The sequence below is a fragment of the Calonectris borealis genome, chromosome 6, assembly GCF_964195595.1.
Source record: "Calonectris borealis chromosome 6, bCalBor7.hap1.2, whole genome shotgun sequence".
In the NCBI taxonomy this organism is placed as follows: Eukaryota; Metazoa; Chordata; class Aves; order Procellariiformes; family Procellariidae; genus Calonectris; species Calonectris borealis.
Genome location: NC_134317.1, coordinates 17877316 through 17903115, shown reverse-complemented (window position 1 = coordinate 17903115; position 25800 = coordinate 17877316). Strand labels below are relative to the sequence as shown.

The window sequence follows — 25800 nt, the reverse complement described above, 5'->3', positions numbered from 1 at the left end:
GAAACTCGCTCGGCATTAGAGGGAGGGGGAAAAGGCTTGGCTGGAAAAATCCAACGGCACCAACCTCCCAGGCGCGGGGGTTGAGTCACCGCGGCACCGGGGCGGGGGGCAGGAGGGGTGCCAGCGGCGGGGATGGGGACGTGGAGGCGTACAGAGGTTGGGGGCAGTTTGCATCCATCCAAACCCAACCTCGGTCATCCAGGCCAGATCACAGAGGGACCCAGGGCTTGCGCAGAGGGTTTAAACAAACCCAAGAACATATGGACGCCCAAACCGTGCTGTGTGTCTGGACTGAATATTATAAGGAGCAGATCCCCCCGCAACTATGGAGGGGAAAAAAATGGGGTGGAAAAGAGAAGAGCCTCAGGAGAGGAGAAGCAGCATTTGCAGTGGGTGGGAAATGGATGTTTGATGGGGTCTACCAAAAAATCAATCCCTCTCAACCCTAGGGTCAGGTCCTCAAGGTTGGGCTGGGGTCACTCTCATCCCCCTGCAACCACTGGGCTTCCTAGGGAAGAGAGACGTCCTGGGGACGGTCCCCAGCCCGCGGCCACCTGTCCCCGCTGGAGCCTGGCCGTCTGTGCTGAGGCGGGGACAGCGCGGGCGGGCGGCCTGACCTCCGGCGGGAACGAGGTGTCCTGAAGCCAGTGCCGGGTCGGGCCGGCCGATGGGGACGGTGGGGCACGGATGGGTTTGTTTACATTCCCTGGTGCTATAAATTGCCTGCGTGTCCCGGCGCAGCAATGAGGAGCATCTCACACCTCCTCCATGCCTGGTGGGGGAGTGCTCCCGTTCTCGCTTCCCACTTCCTGCTGGTGATGGAGGGGAAGAGATGGGATGGGGCACAGCTGGCATCCCCAGTGCCTTCCTGCAGAGAGGAGCTGGTCCTGCCATTCTTCAGTCCCCATCATCTCCCAGCGAGGCATCTGGGGTCACCCCTTCTTGTCCCAGCCCCAGGCATCCCATGATGGAGGGGACCTGCATGGTACCGTCCCCAAGGAGACACTGATGGGGCATTTGTGGCGTTGCACAAGGCCACATGTGGCTGGGAGCCACCACTGATTTCCCATGTGGGTTTAAGTGGTGCCTGGAGCCAGGCAATTTGGGTGATGGGAAAGCAGCTCCAAGCGGGGTCTGAGCTCCCTTGGACCCCAGGCAACCTCAGGCTCATCCGTTGGAGCCCAACTAATATTTTCTCTTGTTTTCTCTCTCTCTCTCCCTATTGTATCTCGTGACATTTGTCCTGTCTTCCCCTTCCTCTCCCCGTGGGGGACCGTGTCTGTCCCCTGTGACCTCCCACCCTCCTTGCACCCCCCGTCCTGGTACGCTGGCAGAGTACAACGCCAAGCTCAGGAACCTCAACAAGAGCACCAAAGCCCCCCGTCCTCCTCTGAACCAGCAACGGTCCTTCTCCGGTTCGTTCATTCCACCTCCCTCCTTCCTTGTCCTCCATCCTTCCCCATCCATCCTTCTCCTTCCATCCTTCTCCTCCCTCCTTCCTTCTCATCCTTCCTTTTCCCTTCTTCTCTCTCCTCTCTCCTTCCCCCTCATTCCTCCTTCCTGCCTTATCCCTGCATGCTGAGTGCTCCGTGTGTTGCATGGACGTGGGATGGAGGGAGGCTCGGGAGACCCTCCCCGTGCAGGCTCGATCCCCCTTCTCTGCAGGGCGATGCTCAGGGCCCCCCTTGACTTCCTCCGGTGATGGGGGAGCCCCTGGCCCTGGGTATTGATGCCCCTGCCCACTCTTGGTTTTGCATCTCATCCAAGCCTGGCACTGCTCTCTGGTGGGGTTTCATTGCTGGGCCTGATCCGGACCCTTGCTCCAGCCCCTCCGAGCTTTGCCCTGGCCGTGGCTCACCCCTCGGGGAGGCAAGGGCTGGGGTGCAGCTCGGCAGACCCCTGGTTCAGCCAGCTCCTGGCCCAGCAGGGTCTCACCTGCCTCAGTCCAGGGGTTTCTCCCATGGGTTTGTCTGCAGCGGGGGGGGTGGGCGAGGGAGGGCCCCTGGCTGTGCTCGTTTTGGGGTGAAAGATGGACGGCCACAACAAGGAAGTGCCCCGGGAGGAGGGGAGCAGTAGACGTATCTGTGCCCGGTGGGACGGGGCGAGTTGGGCTCTGGCGCAGAGCAGTACGGGGCAGTCTGCCCTGTTCCTCGTGCGGGCAGGGAGCGAGTCTGCATCTCTCGTGTCCCTGTGTGGCTTTAACTGCTGGGTGCTGCCTCCCAAGGGCCATGGGATGCTGCTTTGCCCTCTCCACCGTGGGGGCATCGCCTGGCTCTTGCCTGGCAGTAGCTCCAGCATCTCATGTCCAAAAGGCAGCTACCTCCTGATTTGGCCCAGAAAGCCGGCTCCCCAGCCACAAAACCACCTGGGTCTAAATCCCTCCTGTTTCCTCCTCCCCTGGCTGTTGTGCTCCTGCCCTTCCCCAGCCCTAGAGCTGTGTTTAGTCCAAGGGCAGGACTTTGCTAGGAGAGGGTTGCTGCCAGATTAGGGAGTTAAATGGGCAGCAGAAGGGGCGGCAGTGCCAGAGGCGGTGGGGGCGAGGGTGGGGAGCGGGGTGCAGGCTGCTGTTGCCCCTTTGTGATGGGGAACCCCCCTCCCGCACCCGGGCAGGGCATCCTTGGGGGGCCGGTGGCGGTACCGTGGCTAAGGGAGGCTGTACGTCTGCCGAGGGGGCACAGCGAGTGGGGGAAAGGAGAGTTTGTTTTTCAAGCGTAGTTTCCAGCCCATAAATCACCCGGGGGGTCGGGGGAGCCGTGCTCAGAGCCTGGGTTTCCTCCAGGCTTTGCTCCGGGCGGCCCGTGAAGTTTCCCACTCCCGGCTCCCGAACAATGAGTCCCTTTTTTCCTCTCTCCTCCCTCCCCTCCCCGCGGCCCCGGCTGCTTTCCATGTCTGGGGAGCAGAGCAGCCAAAGCCCGGTGAGCTCCCGGGTGTCCCGACGGGCCAGATCCAGCACCCTGCAGCCGGGTGACATGCAGCCCTGGGGATGGAGCGGGGGGTCCCATGCTGCAGATGTGTGATGTGCACTGACAGCCGGGCTCCAGTGAGCTGCTGTTTGTGCTTCCCAAATGAAAAATGCAAAGCGAGGCAGGCGTGCGCGACTCAAGGAGCCCCGTCTCTGCCTTTCTGCAGCGCTCGGTCGCTGCAGCTCACTTTGGGATGGGCCAAGGGATGCTCCTGGTGATGCTCTTGCAGCGTGCAGGACATCCCACAGTGCACAAAGTGGAGGAGTGAAAATAAAATATAAGGGTTTGCTTTATTTTTCCTCCCCCATTTTGTTTCTCCCTATCCTCGCAACTCGGGGCTTTGTTCCCTTAAAGCGAGGAGCAGGGAAAAAGATACAGGGTGGCCCTATACGATGCTACCCATGGCCACTGCGCCTGCAGGGCGGCTTCCCAGAGACCCTCTCAGTCCCTCTGTCCCCTCCACGGGCCTTTTTAATGGCCATCCCCCGCGCCGGCGAGCACCTGCAGAAGGGATTGGGGAGTTGTGTTTCAAAGCCGCTCTTAGTGGAATTTTCCAGGCCGCCTCCGCGGCTGGAGCCAGCCCCGTTGGCTCGCGTCCCCCGCCTTGCAGCCCGGCCGCCTCTCCCCCCAAGCCGCGATTTTATTGTTGTTGCCATTCACTGGGCTGATTATTTAGAAATGCACCCAGGCCACCTCCCTCCCTCCCGCGCTCCCAGCCCTTTCCCCGCTCCCAACCCTTTCCCCGGGGCCGGGAAGGCTCCGGTGCGGGTGCCGGAGCGGTGAAGAGGGCAGGTCAGCGGGTGCGAGGCGTGGGTCCCGCATGGAGCCCCGGGGAGCGAGGGGAAGCAGCTGATGGCTGGGTTTCCTCCGCCAGCCCGTGGGAAAGGAGTTGGTGTTTGAAAAGTGCATTTCCTGGAGCGTGATGCTGGCCTCTTTTTTTTTTTTTTTTCTTTTTTTTCCTTTTTCTCTTTTTTTCCCCTCAGTGTGCTGGGCCAAGGGGAGCGTGAGCACTCCCCGGCTCTGCGGGAAAGGTGGAGGGGATGGTGCTGTCACCTCTGCTAGTGGGGCTGAGACTGGGGGTCACCCCGCTGCTGTGTGGGTCCCGGGGAGAAGCAGGAGTCCCGCGGGGCTCTGAGCTGCGCCTGTGATGCTCTGCGTGGTTCCCCTGCACTGAACCCGGCACCATCATCCCTGGGCCCTAATTAACTTCTTCATCAGGCGAGATGGGGTGGAGAGTGTGTTTGGGCCCTGCTGGGTGCTGGGAGAGTTGGGGTTGCACCTCTCATCCCAGCCCCCCAACCCCCCCTGCCCTGTGCTGGCTTTGTCCCTGTTCCTGGGCTTTATCCCAGCCCACGGTGATTGCTGGTGGGATCTACCAGACCCTGACAGCCCGGAGAAACCCATTCTCCCGCGGTGACTTGCTTGCTTCCTTCTTCTCCCAGGGTCTCGGAGCCAGGCTGTGGGCACTGGAGGCTCGTGGCACTGGGGTCTGGGAAGGAGGTTTGGGGGGAAATGGAGAGGAGATGCCGACCTCCCCTTTTAGGAAGACTTCGTGCTGGGGGTAGGAGATCAGCAGTGGTTTGTTGGTGTTCCCTGCACCATCCCTCTGTTGGTGTCCTTCCTCCTGACCCAGTGCTCCGTCTGCCTCGGGGACTCACAAAAATGGGCTTTTTCCACTGCTGTGGTTGAAGCTGCGTGTGGATGTGGGAGCAGGGATGCAGCCGACTGCGGCTGCCCCGGTGCTGGGGGATTCGGCCCTTCCCTGCCGTGACGCTGTCGGGAGGTCCCGGTCCTCGCCAGCTCTGCGGGGTGGGGGCAGGCAGCGTCCCCTTCTCCTGGCTGGGGGGGCTGGGCTGGCTCGCTGGGCTGCTCGCAGGATGCTCGTGCCCCTCGCACCCACTGCCGGGGTATGCCGTCCCTAAGCCCAAAGCTTGAGGTGCTTGGGGGGGCTAATGCAGCGATCCAGCCACTAGCCACAACCCTGCCTTGCTTTTTCACTTGGCCCAGGGCCACCGCTGTAGGGTATATCTGCTCCAGCTCAAAATTAACTGTGCTGGTCTGGGGGTTAGATGCAGGTGAGTGCTGAAACTGCCATGTCTGCCGGGCAGAGCTCCCTCCGTGGCACACAGCCCTGGGAGACCTCTCGGATCAGCCCCAGAGCATCTCCTGCTGGTCCCCATCTTAGCTGGTGCCTCCTCACCCATCTCCCACCCTGTGCTTGCCCCGCAGGGGTGCAGTCCCGGGAGAAGCCCCCGGAGGAGAGCACTGTCCCTGCCCGCAAGCGGACCCCCAGCGACAGCCACTATGAAAAGAGCTCGCCGGAGCCCAGCTCGCCCCGCAGCCCCACCGTCCTCTCACCCGAGGTGGTCAGCACCATCGCGGCCAACCCTGGAGGGAGGCCCAAAGAGGTGTGCTGGGGTTGGGGGGGTGCTGGGGTGGGAGGGTGGCTGGTGGGGTGCAGCCACCTCCGGGGAGGGAGAAGGCTTGGAGGGGAGTATGGGACTTTTAGCATCCATGGCATCCTGCAGGGTTGGGGGTTAATGATGCTTTTGGTGGTGGTGGTGTCCTGCAGGGTTGTGCCCATCGTAGGAATGGGACTGACCCTTTCTCCTGCTCTCCCCAGCCTCACCTCCACAGCTACAAGGAAGCCTTCGAAGAGATGGAGGGTGCCTCCCCCACCAGCCCACCCTCCGGCGGTGGTGAGATTTCTCCCCCCACCCCAGCCTTCCCCGTCTCGCCACAAACCCCTTACTCCAACTCCTGTAAGTGCCGCGGCTCCGGGAGGTGGAGGGGCTTGGTGGGTGGCTCTCGGCAAGCCAGAAATTCGCCAAGGGTCAGACAGCTCCGGGCTCCAGACACCCACCGCCACATTAATCACTCCTGTTCTCCGTCTTCCTCTCTCCTCCGCATCCCACCTCTCCATGCTGCCATCAGCATCTCACTGCCATCAGCATCCTACTGCTATCGGCATCCCATGCTTGGCACCCTCCTATTGGCTTTTCCCACCCTCCACTCACTGGGGCATTTCTTGGATGGGATCCCAAGGCAGGATAAGGAGAGAGGCAGGGTCCAAAAGACAGCATCCTTCCACCCCATCCCAGTGCTGCACCTCCCCATTTTTCCTACTGGCACGGCAAGAAGGGCAGCGAGGCTGCGGTAGCAGGCGAGCCGGGGGGAGGCAGGAGGGACTGAAGACTGGGAGGGGGCTCGGGGCTGACCCTCGCACGCTGTGCCACTTCTCGCTCGCTGTTTCCAGGGCAGGAGGGCGAAAAGGCTGGGAAATTCCAGCCCTTTGCATGCAGCTTGACTCCGCTCCTCCGGCGCGGCATGCCTCCTTTCTGACTAACCCTGACTGCGCAGTCGCGGTGGGTTTGTGTGGACCGGGTTTGTGTGACCGGCTCAAGTGATGAACCCCGATGAGCAGCCTCACGTCGGCACAGCACGACTCGGGCTAGACCAGTGCAACGGAGCAGCTGGTCAACTGGGAACCCATCAAAAAGATGGCAGCCCCCTACCCCCCCAAAACCACTTTTGTAGGCTGGATGCTGAGGGATGCTCTAAGGCTGGGGATGCTTGGGCTGGGTGCAGCCCCTTCTGATGCCACATCCTGGTCGCCATGGGGCCGCCTGCCCCCCCCCGTAGCTCAGCCCGTGGGGCTCGAGGCTGTTTCCTCCTGGCTGTTGCTGTTCCTCCCCTGCAACCCGCTGGCGTTTGAGCCCCATCTTGTGGGATGCAGCGACTGGAGTGTGGGAGCATCCCCGGGGCGTTTGGCAGCTTGGAAATGGCCCCGTTGTTCCGGGGGACCAGAGAGCTCGGCCCCGGGGCAGCTGCTCCTTGGCAGTGGAACAGTGGCTCGTTTTGGGGGATGAGTCACTTGCAGAGGTGACGGGAACAGCCTGGCTGGGGACGTGGCCCACAGGCAGAGCTTCTTGGCCAGCGCCAGCCGGGGAGGCCGGGGAGGTTTGAAGCTGCAGCTTGCAGGCTTCGCCAAAGTGTCCCTCGGGGGGGGGGATTGCAGGAGAGATTCCCCTCCGCGGGGAGACGGCGGTCCCGGGGGAATTCCCGGCCCCGGGAGGACCCCGCCACTCGTCAGCCAACGGAGGCGCGAGCTGACACTGCGGCTTGCGGCCGACCAGATTTGGGGAAATCGGACACCCGCTGGGGAAGGCGCTGCCATCTCGGTTTCCCAGAGACTCGGCTGCTCGGCTGCTCCAGCCCCAGGCTGCTGGGGGGACCTGGCCTCGGGGCGAGGGTCTGGCTTTCCTCCGGAGCACCCACCACCCACTGCCTCCCGGCCTCGCCGTGGGCCCCATGCCTGCGCCACCAGTCAGGGAGGTTCAAATGCTGATGGAGGGGTGCGCCCTCCGTCCCTCTTGCTGGAGATGAGACCTGGAGGCCTCCTCCCCCCGGGGAGATGCAGCATCAGGGAGATGGGTCAAACCCGGGGGGCAGGAGGGGAGAGGAGGCGCAGTCGGCTCGGGGGTGTCCGCCCAGCCCCGTGAAACCTTGCTGCCCCACACTGCTGGTGCATCCATACCATAGCCATACCTACATACGCAGCTCCTCCTGGTATGTACGTATGGGCACAGGGGTACAGACCTCACGTTTGCATTGCCACCCCTCAGGGAACATGCTCTGTGTGAACATCCTCACCCACCCATTGAGCTGGTCTGGAGGGTGGGGGGTTTTTTGGCTGTCCCGTTCCCCTTTCGTGGGGGTGATGAGCTGCTCCAGGACAGCCTGATCCCAGCTCAGCCAGACGTGGGAATCAGCAAAGGGGGGTTAAGGTTTGGGAGCGCTGGGTTGAGGGGTGGCTGCTCACACAGGGGCAATGAAAGAGGCTTCATCCCTATGGTGGGACCATTCCCTCGTGGGGATGCTGCTGGGAGATGGGGTCTGGACCTGCCCCGGTGGGAATTGACCCCTTTCTCCATCCTGCCAGCCCCACGATGGGGCAGACTGCTGGTTCCCGGGCACCTCCGCCCTGTGTGCGTGCCCAAATGGAGAGGGGGATCAGTGTCCTTCCCCAGGGTGCTGCTTCACACAAGGGCTCTTCCTGGCAGTCCCCGACTGCAGCTGATGGGTGGGATGGGTCATGGGGGCTCTGAACCCCTGGGCAACGACAGCTCCAGCCTTTCTGAAGCTTCACCTCCCACCCCTCCACTAACGCTCTTGTGTCCCCTGTGCCGACAGTGCGTTCTCCCCCCGGCCTGGCCAAGACCCCGCTCTCAGCACTGGGGCTGAAACCCCACAACCCGGCCGAGATCCTGCTGCATCCAGTGGGAGGTGAGTGTGGGCACGGGGGCTGCAGGTGGTTTTTGAGGGAGGCGTCTGTGGAAGGGTCCTCTGGCTGGAGAAGGCACTTCTGCCTCCCTTTTGGGGCCAGGTAGCCCTGGGATCCTTGTCACCTCCCGTGGGGACTCTGGGACTGTGTGAGGGTGGGGGATGTTGGTGCTGCCCTGGGGGGCTCAGCCCAGCAGGGTCTCTGGTGGTGGAGGCTGGAAAACCTTGGGGTCCTGCCTCCTCCCCAGCCCCATACTCTTCCCTCCCTCACCCCCTCCATCCCTTCTCCTCCCCAGCAGCCGGGGAGGTTTTGCTCTCCCGGAGCTGAGCCTGTCAGCCAGAACAGTATCCAGAGCCCTCTCCATCCCAGAGAGCGGTCCCGGGGTGCAAAGGCACCACTGTCCTGGGGACATGTCCCAGAGCAGCCTGCTGAGCCAGACCTCGCTGCTCCCCAGGACCCGGGGCCCCTTCCTGGACTATCTCAGGGCTGAGTGTAACCCCCCCAAAACCCGACTGAGTCTGGGGGGCACGGCATGCTTTTTTGGTGCTTGCTGGGTTCCCCAGAGCAGCCCTTCGTGGTGGCTCCCTGCTGTTCCCTCTTCCCTACCTGAAGCCAGCTTCTTGGGGTTTGGACATCATCTCTGGGATGCCCAGGTGGACCCTGAGGGTGTTTGGGGCGCAGTGTCAGGGAGGTGTGGGGCTCTCCTTTGCGCTGTGTGTGCCCCTGCCTGAGCAAGGCAAAGATGCTTAACTCGGATTTCTCTTTCTTTCTGTCTTGCACCTCCTTTCTTCCTCGTCTTCCTGCTCCCATTGCTCCCCTGCCCCTCCGTCTCTCAGAGCTAGAAGGGGAGGCGGGCGGTGGCTCTGAAGAAGGTAAGAAAGGCTTTTCTTTCCCTGTCTCTCTCTTTTCTCCTCATCCCCACTGTTGGGACCGTTGCTCGGAGCAGGCTCTGGCTGTCTGCGCCAGCAGCCTTCCCTTGTACTGGCCCCCAGGGATGTAGGAGCCTGAGTCTTGCCGGTACTGCTCCCTTTTGAGGAAGGGAATGTTGTGCCTTGTGGTGTGGTTGGCTCCCCCAATGTCCAAATTGGAGCTGGAGGTCTGTCATGTTGAGTGGTGATCATCCTTGGGGGCTGAGAGCTCTTTGTCGGTGTGTGGCATCCTCGCCGGTGGCATGTCAGGGATGCTGGCACGTCATGGCCAGCTTCGGATGAGCCTGGTGCGGGGCTGGGAGCAGCAGTTTTGGGTTCCTGCCCTCCCCTTCTGGCTTTGCCTCTGCCGTTCGGAGCGAAAATAAACCAAAGTGCAGCACAAAAGGTCACCAGGCGCAGAGGCCACCAGCGCGCTGCCGGCTCAGCTGGCCAGGCAGCGGCACAGCGCCGGCAGCTGGTGCGCATCCTCTGCCGGCCAGGAGGCTGCCCAAAGTCCCCCCACCTCTCCCATCCCTGGGCTGCGCCTCTCCTGGGATGCCGAGGACTGGGCTGAGCTGGGGGGCAGCTGGGGGGCAGCTCTGCTGGTGGTGGGGGCTCTGCGGGCTCTGGGGTGGCACGTCTCCTGGGGGGATGGAGGCTTTGGGAGTCACTGCAATTCCCTGGGGTGCTGCCTGCTATTTAATGGTTGTTGGGTGGTTTTGCTTTCTTCTTTAATGAAACGTTGGGTGCTTGGGGCCGGGATGGGGAACTATGTGTTCAAGATGGGTTTTGGGGAGAGGATGTCTCTTCTCAGCGAGCTTGCGACGCTTCCTGCGGCCCCGGGAGCCGTCAGCATTTCTCCCCCGGAGTTCCTCAAAATGCCCATAACCCAAACCTGAATGTTGTGTAATACTGAAGAAAGTGTTTGCTTGGAGAAAGTGTTCTGTTTCCAGAGCTGATTTTTCAGCGATGGCTTCTTGGGTACATGAAAGGACGTCCGGTGACCCTGCTGAGTAGCTGAGTAGCCACCACGAGCCTCTTGCCCTGCTTTTGTCCTTCTTCCTCTTGGATAACATGATGGTTTTGGGGGGGTTGAATCTGCAGTCCTGAGCAGGGACGGGTGTTTTGGCTTAACAAAGCTTTGGCTTAACAACCTCTGCACCCAGCCGCACGCTCCACGAGGATCCCTGCCCCACTGGGCTCTGCTCAGCTGCTCCTGGGACTGGGGGATGCTCTGGCAGCGCGGGAGCTCAGGGCCTGGCTGCCACCTCCGAGGAGGCTTTAAAACAGCCCGGCGCAGTCGCAGTGCTGGGGATTTCTGGCTGGAGCACAGCCCTGCTCAGATTCGGGATTCCCGAACGACTGCCCACCCCCCGGTGACTCAAGGCCTCTCTATTCTCCCACCATCTTCCTGTCTCCGAGAAAACGCTAGGAGGCAAGATCTGATTTTTTCAACCTAAAAAACTTCTGCCTGGAACTTCCCAGTTTTTTTCCTTTCTTTCTTCCCGCATTGAACCAAACGACTCGAACACGTGCCCACAGTCACAGACCTCGCTGTGGCACACGTATGCTTGCACACGCGTCCCCCCCTCCCCGAGCCCCCGGCATTTTTGCAGCCGTTTGGTCTTAACCTCTTGCAGGCTGACTCATATGTACTGTCTGGCTAATTTTAGTCTGGGGTGGGGAGCTGGGGGAGAAAAGTGAGTAGCTGTGAAATTAATTTAATTACCTAAGCGGCGATGAGTTTCTCGCAGCTGCCCTGGGCGTCCCCCTGGGCAGTGCCTCGTCCCTGTCACTCGGAGCCGCATGTCCTGCCTCGGTTGCTGGTACCCAGCCCGTGTTGAGGTCCTCGGTCTGGTTTTGGCTCAGATCTTTCCTGGGGTGGTTGAGCAGGGCTGGGCAGGGAGATCAGCCCAAGGGATGGACGACTCCTCCTAGGTCTGCAGGTGGATGAGGCATGGGGACACTGCAGGGGAAAGAGGGGGACCCGTGACAGTCTTTTTCCTTGCAACCCCCTGGTCCGGCACCGAACACGAAGCTGTGCATTGGCGTTGCTGGCTGTGAGTGGGCCGGCTTGCCGGCAGGCTTAGCTGGAGCCCGGCTGTTATGACTAATAATAATAATAATGTTTGTCATGCTAATTACTACTGCGGAGCCGCCTCGGGCACGGCCAGCCTGGAGCCGGGGACCTGCAAGAATGCCTGGCCCGTCGCGTTTGACGCCAGCAGGTCTCGCTTAGGGTGTTGTGCCCCAGCTGAGGGGTGACATGGGTGCACGGGTGGACGAGGCTGAAGCTGCAGCCTCTTCACCCGGTGCGGCTTTTGGAGGGGGCTGGGGGCTGCGGGGGCTATCAGAGAGATGGGGACCAGCTATTGTAGGGATGGAGCAGGAGGCAGGGGGGAAAGGGAGGAGGGAGGGCTGGTCTGGCAGCTGGTGATGGCCAGCCCAGCCTGCTGTTCCTGGCACGGGACAGCTCGGCGGCTCCAAAGGAAAATTGCTTTTCTTGGTCGTGGTTGTGGGCTCCGGTTTCAAGCCAGGCTGGGAGTGAGAGTGTTGGGTACTGCAGTGGAAATAGCTGGAGCTCCTTTCTGGTCTGCTGCTGGAGATGGCTGGCAGAGGTGGGCCACGCGGGGCAGGGACCGCCAGGCATCGTCGTCAGTCCCGTGTGAGTCAGCGCAGGCTGGGCAGAGTCACCGGCTCTATTTTTAGGGGCTGGGGATGAGCAGGGAGCACGACGTGTGCCGTGTGGCATCCCAGGCGGGGAGGGACGCTGACTCAGAGCAGGGCGGAGGGGCTGTGGCGCGGGAAGGGACTGCGGTCCCACGTGCTCTGGTTCCCTCGGGGAAAGGGGTGGGCACAACCCCCCTCCCTGTGCCGTGGCCGGGGTCTTCAGCATCCGTTGGAGCAACCTAAAGGCCCAGATGAGCCGGACACGTTTTTGCACAACCCCTGGGGGAAGAGGGACGGGGGAAATGGGCAGCTGGAGGAGCTCAGCTCAAGCACTTTCACTGGCTGAAACGGGGATACTGGGTCGGGCATGGCCCCCTCCCATGGGAGCCGTGGGCTCATCCGTTTCCCCTTCTCTTTTGCCACAGAGCCCAGGAGCTACGTCGAGTCGGTGGCCCGCACGGCCATGACGGGCAGGGGAGGGAGCCTGCCCGCCGCCCAGCCCGGAGGCCCGGAGGTGCCTGCCAGGAACGGTGCCTTTGCCAGCTCCTTCACTGCCCCCAGCCCTGTCTCCACCAGCAGCCCCATTCACAGCGTGGACGGGTAAGGCAGTGGGTGCAGGTCCTGGGGGCTGGTGGGGACGTGGAAGAGGAGCTGGAAAAAGGCTCTGTCTCCCAGAAAGTCATATTTTGAGAGGGAATTGGGATGCATGGGGGAACTAAAACTGCCTCCAGTTGCTTTCATGCAGCTGGCAGGACCCATCCCGCTGTTGCCTCTGAGCAACCGAGCAGCTCGCTGGTGCCATGACTCAGTTTCCCTGTGCACCACTGACCAGAGGGTGCCAGCCAGCAGCAGGAACGAGGGATGGAGCTGAATCCTCCTTCTTCTCATCTCTCCTCAGGGCCTCCCTCCGCAGCTACCCATCGGAGGGCAGCCCCCACGGCACGGTTACACCACCCCACGCCTCAGCTGAGCCTGTTTACCGGTCGCCTGTCGGCTCGCAGATGCCCTCTGCTCACAGCAGCTACCAAAACTCGTCTCCATCTTCCTTTGCAATGGTCCAAGGCGGGGTCCCAGGCTCAGCATATGCCAGCCCCGACTACCCCGATGGCCGAGCCGGCCTCCAGCCAGACCCCCAAGCCCGGCCGCAGCCGCAGGTCAATGTGGTGGGGGTCCACGTCCTGCCGGGGAGCCCCCGCACCCTGCACCGGACAGTGGCTACCAACACGCCACCCAGCCCCGGCTTCGGGCGAAGAGCCGTCAACCCCGGCATGAGCGGCACTCCCGGCAGCCCCGGGCTGGGCAGGCACGCCACGGCGTCCCACGGCAACCTGGTGGCCCCGCCGGGGAGCCCCAGCATGGCCAGGCATCAAGCCGCAGCGGCCGTCCCTCCCGGCAGCCCCCTGTACGGCTACCCCAGCCCGGAGGAGAGGCGCCCGACGCTGTCTCGACAGAGCAGCTCCTCCGGCTACCAGCCTCCCTCCACACCGTCCTTCCCTGTCTCGCCGGCGTACTACCCTGGCACGAGCACGCCGCACTCCTCTTCCCCAGACTCGGCCGCCTACCGCCAGGGCAGCCCCACGCCGCAGCCCGCGCTGCCCGAGAAGCGGCGGATGTCGGCCGGGGACCGCTCCAACAGCCTGCCCAACTACGCCACCATCAACGGCAAGGCGTCCTCGCCCCTCTCCAGCGGCATGTCCAGCCCCAGCGGTGGGAGCACCGTCGCCTTCTCCCACACCCTGCCGGACTTCTCCAAGTTCTCCATGCCAGGTAAGGGATGCTGTCAGAAGTCCCCGTGTCCCCCTGCCCTGCCCGGGGCTCTGCCCTCCTCCTCCTCGCCAGCCGGAGGGGAAGGGGTTGCAGCCGCGTCCTGATTTACCCCTCCTGCCCATCCACAAACCGGCGGCACCGTCGGGGCTCGGGCCATTTCCTGCGCTTTTTGGCAAATCCAAACAGGAAAAGCACTGACCCGGCATCGCTGGCGTAAACAGCGCCCAGAGTTGTGTACGGGGAGATCAAAGCGCCCGGAGGCGGCTTTTCTCTGCCGTGGGGATGCGTTGACCTCCCGGCCCTGTTCCCGGCGGGCTTTACCCCGCCGAGACCCTGCTGCAGTGCTGCCTCCTCGTTTCAAATGGCGTGCCGTGCCCCGGGTGCCGCCGCGCCTGGAACGCCTTCGCCGGCTCCCGTTACGGGGCACCTTGGTGACGCCAAGATCGGGTCGATAGGATGAGGGGAATAAAGCCGTGGGGCAGTGGTGGCTCTGGCTGCCGGGCCGGTTTCGCTGTCGAGCTGGCAGCCCTTTGTGGCCACGCTGGCGCCCGCCCCAGCCCCGTGACTCGCCATAGCTGGGGACCTTTCCCAGCGGGGAAGCGCAAGCAATTAAAAACCATAACAATTAGCAAGCGGGCTGGGGAGGCGAGCGAGCCCCCCGCCTCTCTGAAGGTGACCAGATTGCAGAGGGCTGATAACACGTCTCCAGCAGAGATGCTATCCAGCCCGCCGGGTTGTTTGCTCCGTTGTTTTTGGAAAGCAGGTGGTTGGAAACAAAGCGGTGGCTTCATGGCCGGAGGACCAGCTCCCATTGGGGTCATACCACTGACGGGCACCGAGCGAGGCAGGGCAGGGCTGGGGCTGGGGGCTGCGTTTCTGAGGGTAGGTCGACCTGTCCAGTTCCTCTGCACAGAGCAAAGATAAGGGAAAGAATTTATTTTTATGATGGACGAGCCAAATCTTGAACATTAGAGAGCAATAAAGGTCCTCTGAAGTCAAGGGATCTCCCCACCACCCCCTGGACATATCTCTTTCCTCCGACAGCTTTCATTTCACCTGGCCAGCTCCTTTTTAAATGATGAATTCCTATTTTGTCTCTGCCTGTGTGCAAGGAGGCTCATCCCACGCACAGCCCTTCGAGGGCCCTTGTGTCTGGGTTTAGCTTTAGGTGTCCAGCAGCCCCTTAAGCTCTGGGTGATGATCAGCCTGCCTGGGTATGGAGGATTGGGTTGAGGTTAAGGCAATGTATTGGGGCTGAGAAGAGGTGGAGGTGTTAATGCTTTAGCTGGATTTGCTAAAAACTCATGTGGAGTTTTAGATACAGCAGCTTTTAACTTTTTTCTTGTCTTCTCCTCTTTTCTTCCTTGCAGACATCAGCCCCGAGACTCGTGCCAACGTCAAGTTTGTGCAGGACACTTCCAAGTACTGGTACAAACCGGAGATCTCCAGGGAGCAGGGTGGGTAGATGGCACAAGGCGAAGGATATGGTCAAGTGAGCCACAGTCGGAAGTTGGGGTGTATCTGGGATCACAGGGATTAATGAGGATTTCCCTTAGGGCCTGGATTAGGAGTGAAGGTGGACTGCAGATGCTCAGACCATGGCAGAGGGGGGTTGAAGCCCAGCTCAGCTGCAGGCTTATATGATGTGGGCTCCTTTCCCTTGGTGGAGGAACACTGGTCCGCACAGCGTGCAGTGGATCTATGCCGTTCGGGGTGCAAAGCACCCAGATCTTGAATTGAGAGAGTTCAGAGGGGTCTTGGAGACATGGGTGAAATAAGAGGGGAGAACAAAGAGGGGGCAAGGTGCCTTCAGGGCAAAGGTACTAGCATTTGGCCCCTGGTCCCTGCCTGCTCTCCAGTGCTCGGTTGCTTAGAGCTCGGCTGGGTGGGAATGGATGCTCTGAGATGCCCACGCAAGGGCAGCGGAGGCGGAGGGGAGATGAGCCCCTGCCTGGCCACAGACCCACTCGAGACCCCCATCCAGACGTGCAGGGGGGATGGTAACGTTGTGGTGCCCGGCTGTGAGGCCGCAGAGCTGGGTGCCCCATCCCAACCCAAACCTGCTGGTTTTGGAGGGCTTGTTGGCTCTCGCTGTGCCAGCTCTGAGGTCTGCCGTTCTCTCCTGCAGCCATTGCTCTGCTGAAGGACAGGGAGCCAGGGGCTTTCATCATCCGAGACAGCCACTCCTTCCGAGGGGCCTACGGCCTCGCCATGAAAGTAGCTTCTCCGCCTCCCACGGTCATGCAGCAGAACAAGAAAGGTATTGTGTGCCCTTCTCCATCCCACGCTGAGATGCTTTCCATCGTTTGGCCGGGGCGAGCGGGCAGCTGGATCTGCTGAGCCAGTTGTGCCCTTGGGTATGTGCTGATGGGGCAGGATCCCTCCCTCCCAGCTCTCCCCTCCCAGGGCACAGGGAAGCACCAGACACCCTCTGCCCTGAGCTGTGGAGGGCTCGGGGGCACCGGCATCTTGGGCTTTGGCATGGTGAAACGGGCACAGCCTCCCTGGCCCACCAGCAGCACGGGGGAGCCTGGATTGGGATTGACCCTGTGCAAAGGGCCGGATTCGAGGAGGGTGTGCGGAATGGTGGAGGCCCCTCCCTCAAGCTGGAGCACTGCTTTCCATGTGGGACTGCAGAGTGGGAAGAGGAGTGGGGTGGCTCTGATGTGAGAACATCCCGTCTCTTCCCAGGAGACATCACCAACGAGCTGGTGAGGCACTTCCTCATCGAGACCAGCCCACGGGGTGTGAAACTAAAAGGATGCCCCAACGAGCCCAATTTTGGTGAGTGCTTCCCACATGCGGGGTTGGGTTAGGAGAGCCTTGCCTTTGCTGAACTCTCAAAGCAGACTATCTGGGAGAGCCCCCACCTCTGTTACTGCCTCTTGTCCCTGCATAACCGAGTCCTGTGGGCATTTGGAGCCTCTGAGGTCATGCACGCTCATGAGTGCACACAAATGTGCCTGTATGCAGAGGTACGTACCTTCCTGCACACACGTGCAGGACAAATGATGCTGCTGGGCAGGGTGGAGGGCAGGGGCTCCCCTTGTTCCAGTTATCCCATGGCTAATGTGCTCCGAGGCGCTGCACGAGGATCTCTGCCCCATTCGTTGTTCCTAAGGTGGCCCTGGCATCTCTGCCCCCTCCCTGAGCCCTCCGTGGGCACGGTGGTTTCAGCAAGAGGAAATGCCACGTGTGGCGTTAGGACCACAGTGGAGAAACCCACCAAAAAGCCTGTTCCCATCACCTGGAGCAACAATGACCTAACACCAGGGAAACCCATGTCCCCAGCCCTGCACCGACCATCTCCCCTCTCTCCCCAGGCTGCCTCTCGGCTCTGGTGTACCAGCACTCCATCATGCCCTTGGCCCTGCCCTGCAAGCTGGTCATTCCTGACCGAGGTAAGAGCCAGGGCCAGAAGGGAGTGCATCTGCCCCCACAACGGGCTTGGGACAGGGCAGGTTTCCAAGCAGGGAGCAGCAATAACACCTCGTCTCTTCTAGATCCCATGGAGGAAAAGAAAGACACCGTGTCGGCCACCAACTCAGCCACGGATCTCCTCAAACAGGGTGCGGGTGAGTAGAGAGGGGCTGCCGCAGGGTGAATGTGGCCCGGAGCAGTGGCTGACCCCACACCTGCTGTCTCCCTTTCCAGCTTGCAACGTCCTCTTCATCAATTCGGTGGAGATGGAGTCGCTGACGGGCCCCCAGGCCATTGCCAAGGCCATTGCCGAGACGCTGGTGGCCGACCCCACGCCCACCGCTACCATCGTCCACTTCAAAGTCTCTGCACAAGGCATCACCTTAACTGACAACCAGAGGAAGTAAGAGTCCCCATGGCCACATCCCCGGGTCCCCAAAGCCAACGGGGCTGTGATCCAGGGAGCGTGTTGGCGAAGGACATCCCTGGGGTGGCAGAGCCTGGTCATGGGCAGGGCTGGGCTTTGTCCTTGACTCCTGGAGCATCCTAGGGGAGACCTATGGGAATGTCCTCCATGCTGGTGGGGCTGGGCTGTGATGGGGCAGAGGTGGGGGCTCCCTGGCCCTGACGCTCCCTGCCTCGTGTTTCAGATTGTTCTTCCGACGACACTACCCCCTCAACACCGTCACCTTCTGCGACCTGGACCCCCAGGAACGAAAGTGAGTGCCCTAACCCAGGGGAAGCACATGTCCCCTGCCCCTTTCCCTCCCCCAGGCTCTCGGGCTGCTTGGAGCAGGGTCTTTGCTTGCTCCGTCCCTCTTGCTCCTGCAAGAGGGCAGGGATGGAGGGTCCCCTTGGATACCATGGGGCAATACCAGCTTCTCCTGGTGATTTCTTGGTGTCTCCAAGCACCTTCGTGCTGGGGGAGAGGCACATCAATTTTTTTTCTATAGAGCCAAGCCTGTGCAAAACCAGGCTGGCCCTCCAGCGTTGGTGTGGTGGCCCCCATCACGGGCCTGTCTCTCTGTGAGGTGCAGGAGGCACCATCCCTCACACCTCCTCTTCTCCTTGCAGGTGGACTAAAACTGACGGCAGTGGCCCAGCCAAGTGAGTACTTTCTGTGCTCGATTCCTTCCAGCCGCTGTTGGGGTGGTTCCTGCTTGTGTTTGAACATCGACTGGGAGATGCCCCATGCAGGGCAGCGTGAGATGTGCTCAGCTCCTTGCTGCAGGAACATTTCACCCAAGCATGAGATCATGGTCCTGGGGACTCTGGAAGCATCTTTCAGCCCCAAATTCCTGGTCAGAGCAGGCATGGCCCTTGCTGAACTGGCCTTACTGGAAACTCTCCCAGTGGAGTCAGCGGGAGCCAGGTCATGGAGCAGAGCCGGGGGTTATACTGGCGGCATGTGAGCCACTGGCCAGCTCTTCCCTTGCCTCCTGTCCTCCCCATCCTGACCTACGGGAGCGCAGAGCTGCAGGCTGAGCCCATTTCCAGGGGCCAATTCCCACTAATTTTAGCCATTGGGTTAGCAAAGGGGTTTTTATTAGGATGTCCAGCTGCTGGGATATTTCCCCTCTCCAATTAGAAATGCCACGGCCTGGGCCTGTCTCACATTCTGTTCCCCCATATTTATAACTTGAGTTTGCACGTTCTAATTAAAAAAAAAAAAGGGACATTTTATTCTTCAGGGGAGAGACAGACAGAAATAACCGCATGGTCTCACCCAGCTCCCCGTGTCCCTACGTGGCCTTCCTCTCATACAGGGTCTACCCCAATGGCCAGCCCATCACACCTCTGTGGTTTCAAGAGTCATCACCCAAACCAAGGCAATGCTGTGATGATCTGGAAGGTCCCTTCTTGGGGATGGTCTAGGGGAGGGTGGCAGGGATGGTCAGAGCAAGGGGGGTTTGGCCAAGAGGGGATAGAAATGCAGTGCTGGCCTTCAAAGAAACTGCAGCAAAGGGAAGAGTAGATGGGTCTTCATGCAGGCTGGTTTGGGATGTCTCCCTCTGTGTTGTACGAGGTGGATGTTAAAGAGGGGAAGGTGGACAAGACCATGCTGGAAGAGGGTTGTGGTGTTCCCTGGGTGAGCTGGCAAACCTTGCTGAGCCTTTTGCCTTCTCCCCACCCAGGCTCTTCGGCTTCGTGGCCAGGAAGCAAGGGAGCACCACAGACAACATCTGCCACCTCTTTGCTGAGCTGGACCCGGACCAGCCAGCTGCAGCCATCGTCAACTTTGTCTCCAGGGTCATGCTCGGCTCTGGCCAGAAAAGATGAGCCGGCGCTTGCGGGTGATTCTTGAATTTTGGAGAAGGACTTGGAGCTGATCCGAGAAGGAGTGTGAGGAAGTGCATTGTGGGAGAGGGAAGTGAATCGGGGGGGGGGAAAGGGTTGGAATTTTGGAGGAAAACAGAAACAACAAAAAAAACCCCAACGAAACCCCTAAAAACTCAACACAAGCCAAACACACACATAGAGGAACCAAAACCACGCACCTACATAAGAGAGCCACAAAGTCACGCCAGACAGGATGCATGTGCCAGCGCAGGGAAGGTGACCAAAGTGAAGGCGGCAGCGAGAGGTGTGTTCCCAGCTTTTGGCATCACGGTCCCGAGCAGTGACATCCACTCGGGACCGAACGTGGGACCATGACTGGTGTTTTCCATCTGGAAAAAAAAGAGGCAACCGGCAAAACCCATGGAAGAAGCTCCATCCCAGCAGCTCCATCGGTGAACGTCTGCTGCATGTTTGAAACAACCTGTAGGAAATAACAACATGGGCTGCGTCTGCAGGACACCGGAGGAGATGCCCTCGGAAACCTTCCCTTGCCCAGTTGCAGAGAAGGGTCCTCGCCGGCCCCCACGCTTCTCCCAAAACCTGCCGGCCTCCTGGCAACTTGCTGGGGGCATGAGGGGGCTCGGTCCCGAGCCCTCCTGTCCCTGGGGAGCTCGGCCGTGGGCTGACCTCCGTTGCTGACCCGGAGCCCAGCGCCGGTCACAGGTGAGCTGCTGTGAGTCCACCCGGAGAGGGGGGTCACGGCGTTTCCCCGCCTCCCGGGGGTGCTTGTGCCCACCAGCCCTCGGGGAGGTGTGGGGGGCTCCTGCCGCCCCGCGCCTGGGGAAGGCAGATGCTCCCCGGGAACCTCCCGGGAGGATGCAGAAAGTCGCGTCCTCTCCCGTCTTCCCCTTTTCCCTCCCATCACTGGTCCTCTTTGGCAATTTTCTCCTGCGGCCTGTCACACGTTCTCTTAACACAAAAAAAACAGAAAGGAAAGAAAAACATTGTAATAATAATAATAATAATTATAATAATAGCGGATGCTGGCACAGGTGGGTTCCCTGTGCGAAGCAGCAGACCCGTGGCTACCCCTATCTCGCTCTTTGGAGACGTGCAAGCGGTTTTTAAATTGCATGGACGTTGAAGTTGCACGAAAGGCGAATGACTACAAGTAACTCAGGCGCTTTTTTCTCCTTTTATTTTGGAGGCCACGTTAAAAAAAAGAAAAAAGAAGGAAGAAAATTAAAAAAAAAAATGCAAATAAAAAAGGAAAGAACCCGCAGTCGCTGGGCAACTTTGGCTCAGTGGGGAGGTAACAGGTCCTCCGAGAGCCACCCTGCTCGGCACGCGCGTATCCCCAAAACCGGCTGGCTGGAGGCTCAGCGCCCCGAATGCGCCGTAGTTTTGCAGTGGCTTCGGTGCTCTTGGCTTTTCCCTTTGCTTCGGGAGGCGAGGAGGGCCAGCCGAGGGGCGAAAGGGGCGAAGGGCCCCCGTGCCGCTGCGGCAGGGGGGGATCGTGGTTGAGGGGCAGCAGGTGGAGGTCCCAGCCCCGCGGTGCCGGGGGGGCAGAGGATGCTTCAGTCACACGTGCAGGTTTGGGGTGAGGGGAACGGTGATTGCTGAGCCCTCTGCTGCAAATATCGCCCTGAGAGCCTTTTGGGAGAAGTTTTCAGTGCAAAGTGGCCCAGATAGTTTATTGGGGGCAAAAATTAGAAACATAGCACTGCAGCCCCCCCAGAAAGCTCGCCTCCCTTGGACTGCCTTTGCCTTGATAGCTATAATATATATATGAGCTATACTGATGAAATACTGTAAGCTAACGAAATTTTAAGGAGGAAAAAAAGGTTAAATTTACACTCCAAAAATATTTATTTTTGCCATATTGCTTTCCGCGCATCGTATCTCCCCCATTATATCCGCCCCCCCCTTCCCCTGCCCCGGGGAAACACCTGCACGTTAAAAGAAAATCCAGAGCAAGGAAAAATACAGATGGGGGAAGAGGCACGGGGTGTCCCCCGTGTCGGGGCGGCGTGCGTGTGACCGGTGTGCATGTGTGTGCGCGTGTGTGTGCGCGTGGGGGAGCGAGCGGCGTGGGCGCCCGGAGGGGGCTGGCACGGCCGGAGGCTGTACTGATGTACTGAAGCGAGCGTGAAAGGATGCGTAGCGAGGAGTTGGTTGCGAGATGGTGGCGGGACGGGGGGTTCCGGGGGGGCTTTCCCTCTCCCTGCTCCCTGGCCGCATGGATGCGGAGACCTTTTCATTTCTGATGTTTCCAAAAAGCGATTCCCTCCTTCTGCGAAATTCAAGCGAGATGAGAGATGATCTCACCCGTAATCTCCTCACCCTGCCATTCACCGATTAGAGAAAACACTGTGTTTATAGATATATAAAGATATATTTTTGAAAGCCTCTATTTTTCAGACTTGGTTTTCTCACTGCTAAGGAAAGAGATGATAATAATGTAATTTTATTTTAATCTGCTGCCTCGGAAACCGGTGCTTGAAACTCCCATTCCTCTTTTTCTCCCCGTACAAAACCGAAGCAGATCTAAGCACCCCAGAGATGTCACATAGAAGCCGATCCCAGCAGATACCTGCCGATAGAGCATCACGCCTGCTTCGGGCCCTGAGCCGCTCACAGCTTCCCCACTAACCCACTAGCTGAAGATTTAGACCATATCCAAATCTCGAACACTAACAAAATCGTCCGATGATTATCTTATTTTTTTTAACACAGAGCTAATCGCCTTCCGATGATGTAGCCAGGTGTTTGTCAGCTCCCTTTAAAGGCACTTTTTTTTCCTTTTATCTCCTTTTTTAAGTTACATTTTTAGGTGTAACTACCCTTTCTGTCCCCGGGAGAGACCATCAGCTGGCGTTGAGGATCACCCAGCTCCTGGGGCTGGAGGGGGACCTAGTGTTGATATTTTTTCCTTACGAAAGGGACAGAAAAGACTCTTTGTTTTTTTTTCTTTGGTTTTTAAATGCAGTCATGGTATTTGAGATTCAAGCTTGCGCGAGTTAAGCCCAGCATATGTTTCGTTGTAATCACGCTGCCGTTGTCAGCAGCCGGATGGTATCTCTCTCTCTCTCTCACATAAACACACACACAAACACATCCCTCCTTCCTGCACAAAGAACTGCATATATTCTTGCCAAAGATATCCTTAAAAACGCACTTTTCCCCACATATATATTTTTTTTAAATTTTTTTTTTTTTTTTGCGTGTGTAAATTTATTGTACGTGCCCTTTTTGTGTCGGTTTGTTCTTCGGAGAAGCCCCTTCCCACCCGTCCTCCCTTTGCTGTCAGTGTTGCTGTCTGTTGGGAAACGCTCCCGGGGGGGTCCTTTGCTGCCTGTCCCAAATGGTAGCGCCTGCAATGTGCAAAATATGGGGTTCCCCTTCAACAGGGCTGCCTCCGGCGCTGCCCCCCCGGGAGGTGTTTTGGGGGATGATCCGTGTCATCATCTGCTGATGGGATGCATCCATCTCGCGGTCTCTGCCAGCCCCCCTCTGTCGCCAGTGGAAATGGGGGCTCGTGGGTTTAAGCAGATAAATTGAGCAAAGTTTGGGGTTGCTCTGGATGCAACATTTGCTGGCTGCCCCCTGGTCAAACCACACATGGAAAACAAACCAGGTAGGGAGAAAAACCCAACCCAGCCTCTGGGCATCGATTTTTCCAGCGAGTTCAACTGCCTGAACCCAAGCGCAAAGTAAATCCCCACCCAGCAGGTCGGGCGGGTAAAGAAACCAGTTGCCCCAAGAACCCCAGACAGCAGCATCAACAAAAGGCAACCCTTCCCGTTGGAGCAGGCAGGAGGATCAGACAGCAAAGGAGCCCGCAGGGGCTTGTTTCATTTCGTTCGTTTGTTTTGCAAATTGCGAGGTTGGTTTGGGGTTACTCATTTTTTTTTTCTTTCTTTTCCTTAAAAAGGAAAAAAAAAAAAAAAAGAAAAAAAGGAAGCAACCCGACGTTTCTGTTGGTGGATCCTGTGCCGCCGTGTTATGCGTGGGGTTTTTTTTTGTTGTTGTTGTTGTCTTTGTTACTTTGGGAACGTTACAGATTTATTTGCTAATCAGTGTTAATGAACAGTTTCAAACTTTTAGACTCGCCCATTTCTGTGTATTTATATAGATGGAAAAAAAAAAACCACGTTATATTTTGTATCTTTGTGCCCATAATGTTGTCGCGCGTGTAAGGATGACTTCGGTCGCACCATGTCCGTGTGTGAATGTGACTCCGCTGTTGTCTTCCCGTTGTACAGATGTCGGATTCTTTGCAGTTCATTGTATGGCTTTATAAAGTGGTAAAAACAAAAAAAATCAGTTATATAAAATATATTGTTGCTTGGATTGCCAGCTTGGTGTCTGGATCGCTGGAAATGTATCTTGAAATTTAAGGGAGCGCAGGAATAAATGCTCTGTTCTTTTTGCACAGGGAAAACAAAAAACCCTAAAACCCGGCGGGTGCTGTGTTTTCTCCGGGCTGTCGTTCCCCCCGTTCCTCGACGGCGGACTGGGGCCCCCGGACAGGCGCCGGGCGGTGGGCGTGGGAAGAAGGAGGGGTCGTGCTGCTGCTTGTCAGCTCCAGCCGCAGCTTGTGTTCACCAGATGCTCGCTAACCAGCCAGCCCCAAAACTTCCTACATGGCTCCGGCTCCAGCTTGGAGCTTTTGTTTACCAGGAGGGATCTCTCTGGCTTGCCCTGCAGGCACTGGGTGCTCTTCAAATCCTGCTGCTTTCTCCCAGGTTGCCTTTAGGTGCTGTCTGTCCAGCCCCGGGCATCCCCTTTGAGTCCATCTCCCGCAAGGGAGCAGTACAGGATGATGCTGGTACGGGGTCTTTTGCCTTTGCTGAGGTCTGCTCCTGTTAAATCCGGCTCCTTGCCCCTTTCGGAGCCATCCTGCTCCCCGGTGCCTGACAAAACTCCCCCCAAAGTCTCAGGCCTGGCTTTTCCAGCTCTCGCAGAGCAATTCCCAGCATCCGTCAGAGCCCTCAGCCCCCGGGTCTCTGGCTCCGCTCCTTCCCCTCCTCGCTGAGTTGGTGGCCAAGACCCGGCCCCCGGGATGGATTGAGTTTAATTATACAAGAAATATCAGCCAGAGCAGCGGCAGTTTCTCTGGCGCCAGGGCTGCTGCGGCTCAGAGGCTCAGAGCTTCTCCCGGGAGCCGGCAGCACTAAAAATACCTCCTGCCTTTCTCTAAAATAGCTGCAGGGCGAGGGGCGGATTGAGGGGGCTGCTTGCGCAGGGACCCCGTGCTGTGGGGCTTGTGCTGGGAGGCGAAGGCAAGAAGGGTAAAAAAAGAAAGGGGAGGAGATGGGATGGTTTCTGCCCCCCCAGAAATAGCCGTGGGGCTGTGGGTGGGGACCCAAGCGATGTGCCCTCCGAGCCAGGCTGCACCACGGGACCTCGGGAGGTACCTGGCATCTGCCAGCCTTGGCCTTGGCTGTCCCCCGTCTACCTGCCGGCAAGACAGGACCTGCAGCCTCCTCTCCCTATCTGACACAGCGGGGATGCTATTTTCTTGCCAGCTTCTCTTGGTTTTGTTTCTTCCTTGATTCCTGCTGGAATCGACCCCCCAGGAGCCGGCACCAGCCGCTGCTGGGTGTCCGCCGGGCAGGAAGGAGAGGCGGCGAGTGCCTGGCGAGGTGGCACCAACAGACTATTTGTTGTGAGCCATAAACTGCCATGCATTCCCCCCCCGCCCCTTTTCTGCAGTTAATTCCCCATTTCCTTTCCAAAATTCCTCGGGAGCTTCTGGTTTGTGTTTTTCCTCGACATGTTCTTATCTGCCACCCGCTTCCCCTCGCTGGCTCTCACAGCGCAGGCTTTTCAGGGTCTCCCTCTTTGCAGCTTGCTGCTGTCCCCAGGCCAGGCTGGTGGCTCTGGTGTGACCACCAGGAAAGGCAGGTCCCACCAGCTCCATGCCAGGAAACCCTGCCCCCATTCCATCTCCCCGTGCCTATCGAGTCCCCACCTTCAGGTTCCCAAATCAGCGTTTTTTTCTACTTTCAGCCCCTGCTCTGGAGACTCTGGGCCACCCAGGGAGTGTTTCTTGCGGGGCTGTGAAAGGCGGCAAAGTTTCTCGCTCCTCTCTGCCTCCTGCTCCAGGAGAAAAGGGTGGGCATGCTGGCGGACAGTCAGGAAACCCTGGGTTGGGGTTGGGGCACAAGTCTTCACCAAAGACAAATATTCCTAGCCAACTCCCTTGCAAATGTGGTCAGACTCCGAGCAACCTTTATTTAACAGATTTTAAAGCCCAGGTCCTGGGACCCAGGGGCTTATAGGTTGTTGGGTGCTGTTGGCAGATAAAAGCTAGCTGGACAGCCATGCCCTGAGTCCAAGGGGGAGCCCCAGCAAGGAGGGGTGCTCCTGGGGAGAAACTCTGGAGGTGGGTCAGTCCCTGCCCCCCATAATTTTCCGTTGACTAAGCTAGAAACAACCCTCGCATCTGGAGCAAAACTGGGGTCACCGTGGTGGGGATGGGGCAGTTTCATATTCCTTCACT

At 59.2% G+C, this 25800-nt stretch overlaps 1 protein-coding gene across 6 annotated transcripts in view; it reads left to right on the top strand.

Annotated features, from left to right (window-relative positions):
• TNS1 (tensin 1) overlaps positions 1-23651 on the top strand; it is a 53886-nt gene extending 30235 nt beyond the window's left edge. For 3 of the 6 annotated variants that reach the window (XM_075152951.1, XM_075152952.1, XM_075152949.1), the window contains 14 exons: positions 5193-5371; positions 5587-5662; positions 8157-8249; positions 12251-12425; positions 12724-13592; positions 14963-15049; positions 15721-15852; positions 16284-16376; positions 16916-16993; positions 17096-17167; positions 17247-17415; positions 17663-17731; positions 18087-18119; positions 19148-23651. In XM_075152951.1, the coding sequence (XP_075009052.1) occupies positions 5193-5371; positions 5587-5662; positions 8157-8249; positions 12251-12425; positions 12724-13592; positions 14963-15049; positions 15721-15852; positions 16284-16376; positions 16916-16993; positions 17096-17167; positions 17247-17415; positions 17663-17731; positions 18087-18119; positions 19148-19292 (2270 nt within the window). In that variant the 3' untranslated portion in view covers positions 19293-23651. Of the gene's footprint in view, positions 1-5192; positions 5372-5586; positions 5726-8156; positions 8250-9083; positions 9120-12250; positions 12426-12723; positions 13593-14962; positions 15050-15720; positions 15853-16283; positions 16377-16915; positions 16994-17095; positions 17168-17246; positions 17416-17662; positions 17732-18086; positions 18120-19147 lie in introns of all 6 variants that reach the window. The other 3 variants (XM_075152950.1, XM_075152947.1, XM_075152948.1) reach the window with 2 other exon arrangements.
• The last annotated feature ends 2149 nt before the right edge of the window (positions 23652-25800 follow it).